The sequence below is a fragment of the Carassius gibelio genome, chromosome B21, assembly GCF_023724105.1.
Source record: "Carassius gibelio isolate Cgi1373 ecotype wild population from Czech Republic chromosome B21, carGib1.2-hapl.c, whole genome shotgun sequence".
NCBI lineage: Eukaryota > Metazoa > Chordata > Actinopteri > Cypriniformes > Cyprinidae > Carassius > Carassius gibelio.
Window position 1 is genome coordinate 10,836,938 of NC_068416.1, and position 19,059 is coordinate 10,855,996.

General features: G+C 35.7%; 1 protein-coding gene and 1 long non-coding RNA gene across 11 annotated transcripts in view; both read left to right on the forward strand.

Annotated features, from left to right (window-relative positions):
- The first annotated feature begins 1,470 nt into the window (after window positions 1-1,470).
- LOC127985493 (uncharacterized) lies at window positions 1,471-5,521 on the forward strand. The gene is made up of 2 exons (XR_008160668.1): window positions 1,471-1,838; window positions 4,454-5,521. It is a non-coding gene; the product is annotated as an uncharacterized LOC127985493 (long non-coding RNA).
- Window positions 5,522-6,277: 756 nt separating this feature from the next.
- dbn1 (drebrin 1) overlaps window positions 6,278-19,059 on the forward strand; it is a 74,177-nt gene continuing 61,395 nt past the window's right edge. For 3 of the 10 annotated variants that reach the window (XM_052587500.1, XM_052587508.1, XM_052587502.1), the window contains exon 1: window positions 6,279-6,487. In XM_052587500.1, the coding sequence (XP_052443460.1) occupies window positions 6,405-6,487 (83 nt within the window). In that variant the 5' untranslated portion in view covers window positions 6,279-6,404. Of the gene's footprint in view, window positions 6,488-19,059 lie in introns of all 10 variants that reach the window. The other 7 variants (XM_052587506.1, XM_052587501.1, XM_052587503.1 and 4 more) reach the window with 3 other exon arrangements.

Genomic DNA, 19,059 nt, shown 5'->3' on the forward strand with positions numbered 1-19,059 from the left:
GAAATGCAGTGAGTGTCCAAAAAAATTGAGTGAATAATTTGTTATATAATGGCTCACTCATAAAGAAAGTCACCTGTTGCCACTTTGATAGCAATGTACTGGTTTATCAATGTAAACTTCCAGTAATTTGGAACAAAACACTTTTAATAATGCATTATGCCTGTCATTTCATGAATTAAAGACTTGGGAGGTGAACTAATTATTTGTGTTTCTCATTTGGATTTCCTAATTTGAAAATATGATCAAAGATTGTGTATGTGGCCAGGTTGCTATTGAAATATAACATTTTAACTCAATTCAAATGACTGAATAAAGAAACTGAATGAGAGAGGCAGTAAAATGTTTAAAACATCCAATCAGTAAATTAAAGGGATAGTTCACCCAAAGATTTGCTGTTAATTTAACTTAACCTTATGCCACCCAAGATGTAGGTGACTTTTCCTTCCCATAGTCCGTAGTGATTCATAAAATTAAAATCATTGGTTACTTTGAAAGTCAAAAAAGCATATACAGGTAAAACAAAATTAATAACCATCGCTGCTAATGATATATTGAGGTCTAATATTGTTAAGCCTGATTTAAGTAGTCCAACCTTATTTAAAATCTATACATCAAATCCAATTTGCAGCATTGCTACTTTGCAGAATATCTGGAAATTATAATTAATAGCACGCTGAAGAGAAACGTGTTTGGGTGGAAAATCTGCTGTGGTGCTAAAATCGCTACAGTTGTTAACCCCACTGAAGGGGTTAAATCAGAGTTTTGTATTATGTTCACGAAGTTGTGTTGCTGAATGGCAAAGCTCTCCTCACATGCCCCTTTTTGGATGCCTGCCATGGCTCTGTCGGACAGATGTCTTCCCTAAGAACAATCCTGATCACCACTGAATATAATTGCTACCTTTGTAGGCAGTAGGAGACGCCAAGGACCAGATGAGTGAGAAGAATTAATTAATGGTAACCCATTTAGTGGGCAGCCAAGGGGAGGGGAAGCTCTGGGGCAAACAGGGATCCTGATTGGATGAGACTGCAGAGGAAGGTGAATGTGTGTGTGTGTATTTGTGTGTGTTTGTGGTGGTGGGCGGCATTAATGTGGAGGCTGGGTTGTATGGAGGGTGAAGGGCTAAGCTCAATAGTTTATTTCTGTGTGTGTGTGTGTGTGTGTGTGTGTGTACATTCCGCAGCGCCCAAAATGTATGTTTGTGGGTCGTGGGATTAGAAATGCTCCCATTGTTTTCAGCCAGAAATAAAGAACCCTACTGGAAGTGTGTGTATCGTAGATGAAATCTGTGCTCTTGAATACATTACACACTGACCCACGCTGTGATTGGCAGTTCCTGGCCTTGTTCCATGATACGGGATTGGATGGAATCCATGGAGCTCTAGGACACTGCTGTTAAGAGGTTGTTAAGCAATGGTCTATGTACACATGCATCAGACAACGTCTTGGTCTTTGCTGGGTCTCGTGACATGAGATGGACTGTTAAACAGTTTTCATTACACCCATTTGCGCTGCAATTTAGCTGTTTTTAACGTTAGAAAGCACGGAAGGCTGGGGCCAGTAGCCCCTCAATGCAGAACACAAGATCCAGGATCTTGTGATCTCCAGTGGGGCGCTAGGACCGCGCAGCGCAGCGCCGCAGAGCATCAGCGTCTCTTTGTTCGGTGTGTGCAACATCTTCTCGCGCTCCGCAGTGAATCTCGCGTTCCTCCTCATCACTGCTACACTGGTTTGGATGATTGCAGTGGCAGCAACATGGCTGTGAATCTCAGCAAAAACAGACTGGCCCTCTTAACAGCCTACCAGGACGTTATCAGCGAGACGTCGGCAACCGACTGGTGAGAAAAATAAAACCAGACTTAAACAAACTACTTTATTTTAGTACGGTGCTACTGTGTTGCATAGAAAAAAAATTATATATAAAGGTTTGTCACCTGTTGCCACTTTGTATCACATTGATACTGGGGTAACACTTTAGAATACTGTTTCTTACTTACTAAATAACTAATAAGGAATTATTGAAGAACTAACAGGTGATTATTAATTAACACTTAACTCACTACTGCTAACTAATAAGAAAGATGTGTTCACTAATCAGTATGTAATATCATTTTATGATTATGTTAAGTAACAGTTAGCTAATCAGTAACTAATATATTCTGTGATATCTCCGGAAGAACTACTATTAACTATCTACTAGTTAAGGTTCAAGAAAAATAACTATGAAATAACTACTACTGAACAGTTATAAGCAAAAAAAAAAAAAAAAAAAAAAAAACACTATAATAATCAGGCTGTGTCCCATAAATCAAGTACTTGAGTAAAAGTACAGATACAGTAGCAACTTTGTTACAGTCCACTTATTATAATAGAAATGAAATATGGATTTTGTTTGCTTCTAAATGTTTAACTTTTGATTATGAAATGTTTGTTAAATTAGTTAAAATGTGGGCAGTATACATGTTAAAATTTAATAAAATATGCTGTATTAAGAAATGTTCTCATCTGAAATAAACAGATGAGAGTATTTTACAAAGTTTATGATTACTTTTATAGCTTGTTTTTAGTCAAAATGATGTAGTTTATTATTATTTACTAATAGGTTCAATTTAGAAGTCCTGCAAAATTATCTGGACTTAATTACAGGTTCGATATGTAACTAAATTTACGTAAAAACAACCTCATATACGTACAGATAGAACGCCTTCTCTGACCAGTCAGTTATCCATAGAAATTTGCTCATGAAGCTGCTTTTCAATGCGTATCAGAGAAAAATATATATTTATGTATATTTTCCCTTTTTATAATTTTTTTTTTGATAAACGTAAGATCCCTAAACCCCGCCCAAACCTAAACCTACCCATTTTATACAGAATGTCAAAAGAATAAAACATAATAAAACACAATTTTAGTAAAAATATAACATTAAAACGTTATTTTGAGCCACTAACGTTAATCCTACACCTACCCCTAAACCTACCCATAACCATTTCTTAAAACTAACAATGCTACTGTTATAAATAAACAAATAACAGACAAACAAACATAAGATTAATCATTTATTTTTTGCGAAAATATCAAAAGTGGTACCAAAAGTAGTTCAAATGATAATGAGTTCCAGTCGCAGTCCTCTCTGGAGGTAATAGTTTTTATAGGGTACAGAGCAGAATTTAATTTATTAATCCGTGAAATTATGAATCTGTCTTCTCTCCGTGAAGGCACTGGCACAGTACTGATTTAAAATGTCTATCAACTGAAACACGGCATGTCGCAATCTTTGACGAATTAGGTGAGAACCAATTACTAACGGGTTCTCAACATTTTCACTTTAGAATAGGCCTAATATTTCAGGTTCAAAATGAGTCCTGCATAATTATTTGATCATTAATTATTAATTACTAATGGGTTCACTATGTTTTCACTTTAGAATACTGTTTCAAATTCTAAGTTATTATTGAGGAATTAGCTAATAATTTTTTATTAATTACTAACGGGTTCTCAACATTTTCACTTTAGAATAGGCCTAATGTTTCAGGTTCAATATAAGTCCTGCAGAATTATTTGATATTTAATTATTAATTACTAATGGGTTCCCTATGTTTTCACTTTAGAATACTGTTTCAGATTCTAGGTAATTCTTCAGGAATTATGTGATAATTCTTTATTAATTACTAATGGGTTCCCAATATTTTCACTTTAGAATAGGCCTAATGTTTCAGGTTCAAAATAAGTCCTGCATAATTATTTTATAATTCTTTATTAATTACAAATTGGATACCTGTATTTTCACTTTTCCTCAGGCTTTGCCTTACATACAGAAATATAATTAATGATAATGTGGTATATCCTGAGGAGGCACACATACAATACTGTATATAAAATATAAAAACTAAGGTGAGTTATTGCAAGGCACTGGAGTCATGGTGGGGTTCCTATTGGATGCTGATTTCTTACAAAACACACTCACAAAACAATTTACTACATAGGTAAAACCTCTATAAAATATATTGCATTTAATAATATTGCATTTTCATACTACTACTACTATTGCTAATAACATTTATATGAAAGGGTCACAATTCAATGTAATTTTGGAAAACTGTTCATTAGTAGTTACTTCATTGTTATTTTTCTTGCTAACTAAAAGATAATTAATAGTAGTTCTTCAGGAGATATGACAGAATACATTAGTTATTGATTAGATAACTGTTACTTAACATTATCATAAAATGATATTACATACTGATTAGTTAACACATCTTCCTTAGTAGTTAGCAGTAGTGAGTTAAGTGTTAATGAATAATCACCTGTTAGTTCTTCAATAATTCCTTATTAGTTATGTAGTAAGTAAGAAACAGTATTCTAAAGTGTTACCAATACTGGTTTATCAATTATATAGATGAAATCTGTGCTCTTGAATACATTACACACTGACCCACGCTGTGATTGGCAGTTCCTGGCCTTGTTCCATGATTCGGGATTGGATGGAATCCATGGAGCTCTAGGACACTGCTGTTAAGAGGTTGTTAAGTACAGCATTCTTAGGATAAGGTGTGCATTTGTTTACTATTTAAGGGATGGTGATGTTTCCACCACAGGATATCTTTCACGTTTGACTTTGTCCTACAGCTTATTGCCCAGAAGAACAGGGCAGTGAAAGATGCTGTCCCATTGCATCTGACATATCTGAAAATATTTGTGTGGTCCACTTGGTTTAGTTGAACACATTAAGTCATAACTAACTACTAATGTTTTGAAGTTTGGTATTTCTGCTATGACACATACATCTGGAACCATTTGGGGATCAAAAGCCTTGCTCACCATGTTTTGAGGAAGAGACATATTCTACACATCCCCCATATGCAACTGGAAAGCTTCTTCTGTGCCAATGGACATCTATAGTGTCAAATATGATAAAGGAAATATTAATCACAAAATCTTATAAGAGACTTATCGCAGAGAACTCTGAGGTCTATGATTTATGGGCTTTGTTGTCACTTTTTGGAAACTACAATTATTTGGACTTACTTTTTTATATTTATAATATTTTTGATTTAACAGGATATGCATAATGTTCCCCCAGGCCATCAGGCTCCTAAACTCAAACACAGCCTTTCAACATCTACATGTCTCCTCTTAATAATCTCTTAATAATCAGTAAGATATTCACCATTCTTTACCTCATATTGACATATTGACAGTGTAACAACCTGTTTGCATATTCGCCTCTTGTACATTCCTGTGTATCTTAATATTTAAGACTACTATATACTTTCATGTACATTTTATTTTCTATTCTATATTGAAGTCTACAGTATACACTTTATTTTAGATTTGATTCTTATATTTCTATTGTTTACTTTTATTTCATTCTTTCATACCTATATTTATGTATATTTTCCTCTGTGTTGTATTGCTTAATAATTGCACTGTCCATAGAGCGGACCTGACACATTTCATTGCTGGTTATATATTCTCTATATAATTGTGTATGTGATTAATAAAAATCTTGAACCTTGAATATTCATTATTGTTTAAATTGTTACATTTATGTATAACAAAATGGTTTCCTATTTTAATGTCATTTCTCCTGTAATGACAAGGCTATCCATTTGTGTTCAGTCTTAGATGATCCTTCAGAAATGATTCAAATACTCTGAAAAAATCTATACTCAAGAAAAAAAAAATCATGAATTTTAAAAAACTGTTGTGCTTATTAACGGTTTTGCTTATTAACATTTGAGGACATTTGATTCAGCATTTATTTGAAAAAGAAATGTTTTGTAATATTATATATGACTTTATAATCACTTTTGATCTGTTTGTCCTTACTGAATTTAAGTTTTAGTTTATCTAAAAAAAAAAACACTGTTACTGACTAATTTTAAATAATGTATATAAGAACAGTATATTAATTATTATATTTAGAAAATTATATTTTTAAATCCATTATATCCATGTATTTTGCTAAATTTAAACAAACTGAAGAATTTAAGCAATGGTTTATGTACACATGCATCAGACAACGTCTTGGTCTTTGCTGGCTCTCCTGACATGAGATGGACTGTTAAACAGTTTTCATTACACCCATTTGCGCTGCAATTTAGCTGTTTTTAACGTTAGAAAGCACGGAAGGCTGGGGCCAGTAGCCCCTCAATGCAGAACACAAGATCCAGGGGGCGTGATCCCCTAAACCTACCAATCTCCACCCACTAGATGTGGATCCAACCACGCCCCCAGGATCTTGTGATCTCCAGTGGGGCGCTAGGACCGCGCAGCGCAGCGCCGCAGAGCATCAGCGTCTCTTTGTTCGGTGTGTGCAACATCTTCTCGCGCTCCGCAGTGAATCTCGCGTTCCTCCTCATCACTGCTACACTGGTTTGGATGATTGCAGTGGCAGCAACATGGCTGTGAATCTCAGCAAAAACAGACTGGCCCTCTTAACAGCCTACCAGGACGTTATCAGCGAGACGTCGGCAACCGACTGGTGAGAAAAATAAAACCAGACTTAAACAAACTACTTTATTTTAGTACGGTGCTACTGTGTTGCATAGAAAATAATTAAACTTGCATTATATCTGTATGCGGATGGATGCGTCTGGGATGAATTCTGAATCTCTTGTTCTACCCATTCCTGTTTTTCTCCCTTTCTTAAAAAAAAAAAAAAAAAAAAGATAAATCGATTTCTATGCCTTAATTAAATCTCGGATGGTTTGGAGGTAGTTGCGTTTTAATAGTGTATACTTCGATACATTTTTTAACCGTAAAATTACACATTTGTAATTTATTGGCATCTTTCTCTTGCGTATTTGCTTTACTCCGAGCTACAGTAGATTGCAGTTCATGCTTTGACCTCCAGAGAGTTGTGCAAGGGATTCTGTACTGTTTGCTCAGTTCAAGGGAGTCTACTCTATAACACTTGTGATTTGCCATTTGGAAGACCGTGGCCAGATGATCTTGTCAAACCCAAATATTTGCAGCTTTCCGTTTTAAACATCTATTGATTGAAGTATATCAGGGCTCTTAGAGCTCCTTTCCATTTGCATGGCAGGACAGGGATGGGCGAGGCAAGAGCTGTCTATCAGTCTGTCATCCTTTTATTATGCACTCTCATCTTTATCTTTTGTACTAGATGGAAATGGTACCTCTGTTATAAGAACTACTGTCTCAAAGTGATTGAGCTCTTTGTAGAGCGTGTATGCTTTTTGTATAGCCCTCGTGGCTGTGTACTCTGTACAGGATAGTGAGGTATCTGATTCCTTTGTGTTGAAATGAAACTGGATCATTGGTAAATCATTGTTGAATCAGCCTAGAAGTTTGGTTTGGATTATTTTCCAAAAATGTTAGCTTTTTTTTTTTTTTTTTTACAGCTACTTAGTACTATATAAAATACTTTTATTTCACACAACAATTATATATATATATATATATATATATATATATATATATATATATATAAATGATCATATTACATCTTTATTCCAGGATCTTATGTGTTCATTCATACCATTTTGAAAGTTTAATTAATGAAGAAGCAGTCCGTCACAGTTTGAATCAAAATCCAATTTTGATATGATAGTGTATGTATTGCAGCGTCTATCGTATCAGAAGTAATTTGGCTATATTTAACCTATTAAATTGTTTAATTTATAAATGTAAATGTTTATTGATCATCTGCCACCCTGCTTTCTATATATCAGTCTTAACAAAAATCACTGTATTGAATCCATATTGGTTGACCAATGATGACAAGCATATGATCCAAAGAACTGTCCTCAAATACCAGAAAAAACAGTTTGAGCTGAATGTCACTGTGCAAGAAAAAATAGGTACAATGTCTAGAAAAAAATCTGGACATAAAATCAATTCCTTTTTTTTTTTTCAGAAGGATTCAGATTCTGTCATTTTCACTGAGATGTTTGTTTTCTGAATCAACATTGTAATTTGCTTGATTATATGATTATTGGTTTGAATAAACAGATGTCCCAGAGTTGCCCCTTTATAAATGCTTGACGTGAGGGCAACAAAGACTTTCAGCCTCTGTAAACAGCTGCCTTCCTTTATATTCACCCTTAAACTTTGGTCCAAACAATGCTCCTGTTCTACGTGCGTGAAACCACACCACTATACCAGACACAAACACAACTCTCTCCTTTTTCCTGTAAGCAAAACTCATAATAGTCTTTTTACCCACATAGTTGACCTTATCACTGAGTGTGGCTGTCCTTGTTTGAGTTAAACCACATTCCTCTTCCTGGTATTCATCCCTGTGGCCTTACAATACAACCAATGCCTCACTGTTGAACCTCTGTATCTGATAAACTGTCAAGGGGTCATATGATGTGATTTAAATTTCTCCTTTCTCTTTGGAGTGTTACAAGCTCTTGGTGCATAAAGAAGATCTGTAAAGTTGCGAAGACTAAAGTCTCAAATCCAAAGAAATCCACGCCCTCCTAAAACGGCTCATTCTAACACGCCCTCACATGTCTACATCACGATGTGGGATGATTGGAATAACGCCACTCAAATGTTCACGCGAAGAAAGAAGGCATAACTTTTATTCTCGCTGTTGCCACCGCTGGCATGTTGTAGAGAAACTGAAGCCCTTTTCACACTGCCATTCTGGCAAATACACGGGTAAAGTGTTCTGGCAATTGTTCCCGGGTCGCTAGATTTTGCACTTTCACACTGCCAACGATTACCCGAAATATATGCGTGCTTTCACACACAACCAGTAAAAATCCCGTAACGACATGTGACATGAGGGCGTGACGTGTAATGTACGAGTCGACAACGCTAGGTATGTTATACTTTCACTGAAGCAAGCAAACGATTTCGGCGCCAGCGCAGAAAGTGAGGAACTAACTGATCTCTGCTTCATTACAGTTTGCACATATTTTTTTTGTCGCAAACGCAAACAAAACAGCCGGTAAAAGAGTCGCGGGATAACGCATGTCATCACTTCGACACGGCATTAGATCTGGCTTTTGTTCACACAGCGCTCGTCCTGGGTTGAACCCGGCAATGTTACTAGGTCCCCGACCCGGGTTTAATGCCGGAATCAATCCCGGGACGTGTTTGCTTTCACACAGAAGGCGACCCGGCAATATTCTGGGTCTGACGTGCAGTGTGAAAGGGGCTTGAGTGTTTCATTGTGAAAACGAACCTACTTTGTTTGGCCTTCCAAAAGAGGACACAAATAGAAATCAGTGGTTAAGTTGTATTTTCAACACTGTTCCAGAACAGTTCAACTCAAATATTCAGATGTGTGCAGCACATTTTATAACTGTTTCTTGAACCAGTAGCCTACAATGCATCTGTGGCACAAAGGCTGTTTTGTGGGGCAATTCCAACTTTCCAAGGACAGTCTGGTGCTTCTGACTCACAGCTTGTAAGTACGCTTACATATTTAAAGAATTTGCCACTGATGATTAGAGTAGCGCTTGTTGTTTGTCACAAATGCAGACATGGTATTATATTTACGCAGTGCGATACTCAAAGTCATTATAATTAGTAATTACGTCCCCACTGGATAAAACAAATGCCTCGTTTGTAATGGGTTTTATTGGTTTTGTCTCATCGCGCTGGGAGACAGCATCACAGTATGGCAAGGGGTGAAACATTTCCATCACATGTTTGAGGTATTTGGCCAATACACTGGATTGCTGGCCAATCAGAGCATACCTTGCTTTTTTCAGAACAATGAGCTATGTTTCGGAAAGGCGGGGCAACAATAAGAGCAACAATAATTTACATTATGTGGAAAACAAATGTTTTTTTAATCCTTAAACTGCATAAACACATTGCATTACATTAAATACAAAAAATAATGTTCTTTTTAGCAACGTCATATGAAACCTTTAACACAAGACAAACTCTGTGTTTAAAGGATGAGGTCAAGCCCACAGGGTCATCAACACTTTACTTACCACAATTCAGTGCCAACAGTACCTCAGGGTAGGCTTCAAAGCTGAATAGATAAAGAATCAAACATGGAAATCAAATTTTGTTGAGCGCACTTGTAAGGTTGGAGGATAGGTTCCAGGACGTTCTTTATAGGCTGAGGGCTGTCATCCTTTTTTAAAAGGATTTTGATGCGTGGACTGGAGAGCCGTAGGGTTTCAAAAAGACAGGCTTTTGAAGCTGGGCAAGAAAAGGTGACGCCAAGCCAGTTGGGATAGAGTTGGATATCAGAGCACTCTCAAATATCAAACAAGAATTGCTACAAAGAAAGCACAGGCTGCTGATCTGAAGAAAGCATATGGATATGTGATCCTCAGACCTGATGATAATTATCTTCAAGAATAATTACGTAGAATCTACAAGCTAGTGGAGTATCTTCTGGACATCAGTCACTTTATGTCAGCTGTTCAAGTGCTTCTTAGGATTCTGAAAAAAAAAAAAAAAAAGTTTCTCCCAGGGTTTCTTACCTCCTGTTGGGTCATTACCTTTTTCGCATTATTTTCAGGATAAAATGTTTTGATTTATTGATTTCGATCCGTAGGTATTACGCAGTATTGCAGCAGTGATGGATCTGCATAAACTGTATCCTCTAACTTAAGTGCTATTGGAGGTTTGTGGGGAGCCAATAGCACCACAGCGCATCACAGCACAGGATGTCTAGTCCAACACTGCAGTAGCAAAAGGAGTTACTTAATTAAAAAAAATTGCAAAGATCTATTGTTGCTTTTATAGCAAATTTAAGTAATGGAACTAGAACTCTTATATCAAAAAAGAGATTCCCTCCGGAAATTTAATGTGAGACATTTTATTGAGCAGAGACTAATCTCTCTTGTTCCACAGAAAAAAGTAAATTATACAGGTTTGAAATGACATGAGGGTGAAGATGATGATGATAGAATATTTGGGTGAACTATCCCTTTAACATTGGCAAGCATCATCCTCGCTACTTAAGAGCTTGGCTTCTTCTCAGAAGACCATTTTATTGCTTGTTCATTTAGCAGGAAACGTAATGTTGGCCTCTGTGATTTGATGGGAGCTGACATCTGGCTTTTGTTTGCAAACTTTGGTGTCTCAGAAAGCTTCTGAAACTGTTAGGTGAAAACCATAGTTGTTTTCTTGAGTTAAAAGAGATTTATTTTAGCCAAATTCTCATAATGAGAGATTCAAGAGATCTCATCTTTTAGATTTTCTTCCTTTGGTTTGATCTACCAAAAAGATGACTCCAAAAATATGTTTTTTAGAAGCCACGTCTTCGTGTCACACTGGTGCACTGCAGCTTGTGTCTCTTTCCAAATGCAACAGACAGCAATATTTGCAATTTCCAAAATAAAGCCACTGCCTCTTCAGCTAGAAGAAATTTGATCTTTCAGCTGAGCTCGAGCCTTTTTGGTTTTTGTTTAGGTCTTCTGAGCACAAAGAAAGCACATGAGAGCACCAGAGACAACTCTTCTGTTTGCATTTGGCTGCCAAGAAATGTCAGGGAAACCACAAAGATGACTGGAAATTTAGAGTTTTACCAGACTCTATAAAATGTTACAATTTCCCTAAAAGTGTGGTGTGAAGTCCAGACTTCAGCCTCACCTGGAGGGAGTTTATCTATCTAGAGTCCCAGAGTCTGATGCCTGCATTCCTTCTGCATCAGGTCACTGTCTTAATCATCAAGTCATTTATCTTGCCAAACCAGTGCTGGGGGAAGCTACATTACTGCTGTAGCTTGCAAAGATACATGCACTCAACATTTAAAGTACCATATTTACTGGAAAGCAAGTTGCACACAGAGATGGGTAGATTACTTACAAAAATATAGTGCATTACTGATCCCAAATTACATTACAAAAATTGCAGTTGGTAATGTAATCCATTACATTCCACATATATCAAAACTCATTGATTTAAATGGGATAATCTTGTACCATATTGATATAAAAATGCAAAAAGTAAGAAAATGTATTCCATTCATTGGTATTAACAAACATGTAGTGCATTAAACATTACATTACATCAAGGTTTCCCAATCTGGGGTTCGTGAAGGAACTGTGGTATGAGTTTAAAGGAAAGCTATTCATTAATTAAATCATAAAAATTTAAAATAAAAATAAATAATTGTAAAGTAACATCAAACTAAATAAATTACTTACAAAATAATAAAAAATAAATGAAAAGTACATAACTACACTGAAAATCTAGATATAACTGTAGAATTCAAGATGAACATTGAAGATGCTATTATTTAATTCCACACTGAGCATTTATCTCACGTTTTGTATAACGATGTGCAAATTAGGCTGACCGCAATAAATGAAATAAATAAATGCAATAAAATTAGAAAAAAAGTGACAAACAGCAGCATTTACAGTAAGTAAATATGTTGCATCAATAATAAGACACATGGATTAAAGGAAATCAATGAAACGAATCATTTATCTTATTGATGCATCACGTGACACTTGAGGTCTAGTTGAAAATATTTATGTCTTGCGTTGGTCTTGTGGTAGCAAACCTTAATACTCAGAGGGTCAAGAACTACTTTTAAATACCTTTATAATAAACCATAAGTGTTATTATTTGGTTAGCTGCTGTAAACTGACTTTAACTTACTCAACCAGATTCTCATTCAAAATATCGCTCCACCATAACAGTAGTTATTTTAAAAAAATGTCAAAGACAAATTTACGCTGATAACCATTACAATGCCCATTGTGGCAATGTTGCGAATGCTGCACATATTTTTGTATTGAGCACTGCAGTCTCATTTTGGAATGTAATGTTGCATGATGTAAGTTTTTATGTATACGTAGTATATTTCACACCTAATGCTGTGATGTCACCATCTTTCGAACTACTCATGTCGCTTTAATCGAAAATCCAATGACCATTGGACGGGAAGGATATGTGAGTCACATGTGGTTTCCTCTTAAAAAATGATTGATTAGATTGAAAACTGATCTGTAACGTAGCCGTACACTTCTTTAGAGAGGCTAGTAAGAGTAACAGTTCGGTTGTGATGCATACTGAAAGAAATGCAGCCTGACTGCAGAGTAATTGAAGAAAGTACATGCAGTGTTATCACTTTCCAGACATAGTGGTGTGCTGTGTGGGTAGATGATACTTTGGCTTCTCTCTTGGCTTCTCTGTCTGTGAAAGGCAGCTGATTCAGATCATGGCTGTCTATTTTTCCTTCAGCTCGCCTTGTGAGTGGTATATCTTAATAACAAAGATGGCCCCTTGCCTGGATCTTGACCCTTGACATTCCAAATGTGCAAACATATCTACATCCCAATTGTGATAAGATCCAGTCCACAAAAGGTATGCGTGTCCAAATTTTGTGAGCTGGTAAGGATTACTGAACATTCAAATTTTTACTATTTATTTTAGAAACTATAAATAAATATATAAGAGTCAAAGCTATAACTAGGACTTCAACATCTAATGAATTAAATTAAATTATGATAAATAATGTTATTATCAGTTAGTCAGGTCTGGCTCCTGTTTTCTTAATTTAGTTTATATCAAAAAATTATTTTATACATATAATATAGGAAATGTTTTTGCAACTGCAGCTACTATGTACATGCAGCCTGATATTTGGAGAAGATTTTGAGAAGGAATAAGAACTTTTTGTTTTCATAACCTCAGCAAATGTGGTTCTATGTTTAAACTAATGGAAATGAAACTAGACTGAAAAATAGTTTTGCTCTGGCTGTGTTGGTTGTGGTTGGACTCTACGATTTCAGCTAATGGTGGCAAACTGTTGATTTACTAGTTTGTAGTGTTGACAAGTCATGTCAAAAGGTGAAGACACCGCATGGAGGTGATAACAATGGACAAATCTTATGATCCTTTTGGCAAAATGAAAATCATTATTAAAATCTTCCATATTTATGATTGCACACTAGAATGTGGAACTATAATAATGTCATATGATCATGTGAAACTAGCAGATTGTTTCTCAAGCTTTTTAAGCTTTTATACTGCAGACCAATAATGCCCAAAAAGTTCCATAAAAGGATTTTTCCCTGGACTGCTATGACTGCAAAGCAAAAAAGGCCTGAGTTGATGTGAGTGATTCTTCTCAGATGTTCTTCCTTGTGATGCGGCTGAACATCTGGCGGTACCTTCTTTGGAAGCGCTTTTTCAATGGATTAACTGCATCATTGAGAAACCAGTAAAAAGTGATTAGGATGATTATACCGACACAGCACTTTTACATCTGGACAGAATGATAGACAGAACCATGAGATCATATTTTGGATGATAACAACTTCCCTAATGTGCTTTAGATGCACCAATAAACGAAATACTTGAAATATATCTACTGGTGATAAATTTGCTACTGAAAACGTTCAACCCGAAATGCTTGCAAGATCCAGGAGATCTTCAGACCAGCAAGTTGATATTAACAAAGGAAGATTTATCCGAAATTTCATTAGGCAAAAAATGAGCTTTCAGAGAGTGAGATCCCACTGGGTTCTGACCTGATGGAACTTCCCATCAGGAAACCCTTCTGCTAAAATAAATTTCCCAGTTTCCCCTCTGCTAACAGCCACTGACTTCCCCACATCAAAAAGCTCTTTGTCTTTTGACATTGGTCTGTCCATTTGTTTCAATTTTGTCAGTTGGTCTAATTTTAGACCAATCTGTAGTGGTCACTATTGCTGAATATTTGTGATGGTTCACTTCTCTGTTAAATCATTAACTCTTCAACTAAAGCATTTGACAGAACATTGATCTTGGAAATAAGTAACCAATTGTTCAAACCTTTCTTTCAGCCTTGTTAAAACAATCTCCCCAAGTAGTTTACTTCTCTTAAGTAGGTATAGTGGATGTACAGATGCAGTTTTACTTGAATTGAGGCCATTCTCTTATTAATCAGTGAAACATGGACAAGTTTAGAGAATTACCTTGCAAGATTATATTCAGGGCAATAGAAGTGCTTCATTGGCAACACCTCTTAGAAGTAGACTAACAAAATAGCATAAACATCTCTCTATTCAAATGGTTTTTGGGTCATTTAAGTTTGGTCAACTGAAAAGTTTATATTTTTCTGTTGTTGTTGTTGTTTTTTTAGTCTATGGAAAGGTTCTCTCAGTGAGAGCATTGAAAAAAACAGCATTGATAGTTTCATGCCTCATATCACTTTGAGCTCACTTTTCACACTGCGCAGAAAAATTATTTGAACTTAATTTTCATATATTTATTTCTGTGTTAAGCAAACTTGTAGTAAATGATATAATGTACAGTCTATTTGCAGGGCCATCTTTAGGGGGGTGCAGCTTGTCCTGGTCGCAAAAGGGGGGGATCAACATCCAACTCCCCCTGGAACGTGATTGCTAAAGGACCAAGGGGGGTCCCTGCACTCGACCCCGCACCTGCGTCAGCTAAAGACAGCCCTGTCTATTTGTCATAATTGCAAAAATAAACCCATAAAAGACCCCCGTTTTGTGATAATGACTGGCTGACTGTACATTATCACTTGCTTACTGAATGTCTTGAAGGTGTTAATTAGTGTTTGATCTCTAGAAAATTACACTCTCTGCTCAAATGATAAAAATACATCTTGTGCGTCATTGTTTTTTCATTAAAAAAAGCCAAAAACATTTTAAGTACTAAAACTTATAACTGTCAAGAAAGCGAGCTACATTACTTATCTGGCTCCCTAGGTTTACTTTTAGCACCTATAAGTGCACATCATTGCATTACTGAGATCTATGTTTAGAGTTGTTCTTCATTCAAAGTCATTCATCTCGCTATAGGCTCTCAGTGGGGAGTCTCAATAATCATCGTTCCTCTCTTAGAATGTCAAGTGTCTGTAACATTTCTGGAAATTATCTGATTGAGTAAGAACCTTTGTGGACTGAATGTGAAATGCATACTGAGTTCTATAGTACTTTGAAAAGCACAGTGGTCTAATAACACAACGTATGTTCCACAGTGCTCCACGCAGAGCACCACCATGAACTTCTTTGCACTTTCAATAATCGTAAACAGTATTCGATTTGAGTGTTTTTTTGTTTTATTATTATTTTATTTTTTCAGAATTTTTTTTTCAGAAAAGTTTTCTGCCCTGGATTCTATTTTAGAATATCTCATTTTAAGCAGACAGCTGATCGGAATGGCAACAGTTGAAATCTGGGCTGAAAAATGTTTTCTAATCCTTTTTGAAAATGTATATTTATGTCTCTGACAGGGACCAGGCTCATGTTAGTGGATGAGGCTTAGGGATTTATGGGAAATGATTTGCTTAGCGTGGGTGTCAGTTGAAAGCTCAGAACTATCTGAGGCAGGGGAGGAGAGGTGGGCTTTGAATCCAAATGACATCATGAGGAGCCTTTTATCTTTGAAGACGGTTCCTACGGCGGAGCCCATTCATAGAGCAAATGAGAGACAAATTCGGTAAAAGCCGTACTCGCCCTGTCATTTTAAACATACACTGATATTCTTTTTGAAAATTATGTTTCTGCCTGGTTAGAGTTGTGGATATGTCTGCAAACTCTTTAAATACTAATATTTTAATTTCTAATGCAGGTGGCCATTCTATTATGTCATTATAGTTCATAGTATAGTTTAGAAATTTCACTGGATTTTTATCCACATTGTGTTATTTAGATTTTTTTGTTTCATTTTAGTTGTAGTTCTTTTTATTTTGTTCTCTTTGTTTCATTTTGTATCTTTAGAAAATGAGTTTTAATGCATTTTTTTAAGTAATTTCACCCGTTAAAACAAATTCCACCTTTGACACACAATAACATTTGTCAAAGAAAATATTTTATAGTCTTTTGTAGTAATCTTTGTAATAGTTTTGTTAAAGATAATATCCTTGAATAAAAATGCCTATATATTCATTTGGAGAAATTGTTCATTAATAATTGTGTAGAAGTTGCTTGTTTTTGTGTGGTTCTGGCGTGAAAAGCTACAAACACAATTCGTTCTGATGAGATTATTCTAAGCACATGCTTACACTTATAATACACGCCCAAACCATATACAGTAAACGCACAACCTCATGAATATAAATCTTGAACTAAAACCAATTGTGGCATTCTTTAAACCAGGTCAGCTATTGAACTAAACTGAGCTGTAACACCATCCATTCATCTAACTCCGCGATAAATAAGACTTAATATAGAGTCACTTAGTTTTGCAATTTCTAATAGCAGTCTAAAAATAAATATTTTGGCACACTTTTCACATTTCCAGTGCCACTGGGAGTCTGATTTTTGCCTCAGTGTTTTGTCCTAAATTTAGAAGTGCTAATTTATTGGTGATCCATTATTTCACATATGTTTGTTTGATGGAAAACGAAACAGATTTACAAACAAAAATGCACAAAATATGTACCCGCAGTTAGTGAATGAGACCCATTGTTATTTACACATGCCCAGACTTCTAATTTAAAGTGTCAGATATGTTGATGTAAACAGCTCTGTGCACTGTAAAGTTAGTTTTGTGCAGTTACAAGTGGAGGCTTGTGTCGCAGACTCGCAGTGAGCTCCAAGTGCCCCTGTGAAGTCCATCTGGCTGTGTGCTTAGCCTCGCTCTCATCCACAATGACATTCGTTGTGATTAATTCTGAATCCTGCAATGAGAGGAGTTTGCTTATCAGTCAGTTGATATAGGGGATTTAAGGAAGGGATCACAAACTCGCATAAACTAGCAGTTTTAGCTGGTTTTACCAAAGGGGCCATTGCTTTTGATATTTTTTAGTCTAATATTTATGTTATTTATGTAAAAGTTGTTTATAGACAAAACTGCAGGCTTAGCTAAAATATCTGAGTAGTTGTACTAACTGTAAATTTATATAATCCATGATGCACCAGAAAAAAAAGAAAAAATTCTTATGAAAATTAAAGTTTCAGTCATTAAATGAATGGAATAATTGAACTCGGTAAGGTCAAGGTGTCGTGTTCCCAGGTGATGGACCAGTTATAGTATAGTTCTTCTGCAACAAGTGTTCTCATATTTCTACTTTAGAATACCTGAAACTGAAATTCTTTCTTTTCTTTTTTTCTTCTTCTTTTTTTGACCGTTTCGGAAAAATATTTTCGGTTGCTGAGCCTGCATTTCAGTGCATCACTATCAGTAGATTTGTGCACTGTAGTCTCACAGCCAAAACGGCTTTATTTGCACGTATTTAAACAAAGCAAAAATTAATTAAAATACATAAAAAATAAATAATTGTTTTAATACCGATTTTCAGAGCATGCTCTCATCTTCTATTGGTTGGACAAATTATTTTGTCCGAAATATATGTAGTTACAATTATAATCAAGAACTTTAGGTTACTTAACACATTAAATAAGTGTACTTAACATGACTATTAAAATTATTTAAAATATTCTTTAAAGTAAAAGTTCATTTGACAGTTTTACAAAGTGTACTTTTAAAGGTGTTCTTAAGTGTGTCCAAAACAAGTACACTCTTCAAGTATACTTAAGTGGCCTTTTATTTCATTGATACAATCTGCAAGTTTTTTTTTTTTTTTTTTAAACATAATTGTTTAGGATTTGAAGTACACTACAAGTGCATATCCATTACAGTTATGCACACATCTTTTTTCATAAGTAGACACAAAAAGCCATTAACAGTATTCAAAGACATATGTCTCCAGTTTCTTTCCCTTGGTGATTCAACTCAGTAAATCAAGGTCTTAGACTTGCTCAACATGTTGAGAGGGCACAATTTGTCTAAAGGGCACATTTTGGCAGGCAGGCTGTGTATTCAAAGAAACAGGCGGCCAGACAGGCTCCCAGCCTGGAGGGACAAGATAGCCACCGTAACATTGGAATCACTACATGAGTATATTTAGACCAATGGCAGTCATTTGGTCAGTTTTGGACACTACCTGTTGGCGCCGACATGCTCTGTACCTGCCATTGAAAGAAGTCCAAATCCCTGAACACTCTAATCTGTATCAGTCTCAGAGAATTAGGAGCACAGATTTACGCAAGTCCCCACATATGCAGGAATGACACAGTTAAAAAAAAAAAAAAAACACGCAAAATGCATACAAGTAATTTTACCATTTAGGTCAGGTTCTTTGGAGCTTCCAGGGGAATTAGCCTAGTCCTTATTAAAACATTAGAAGCTAGTGAGAAC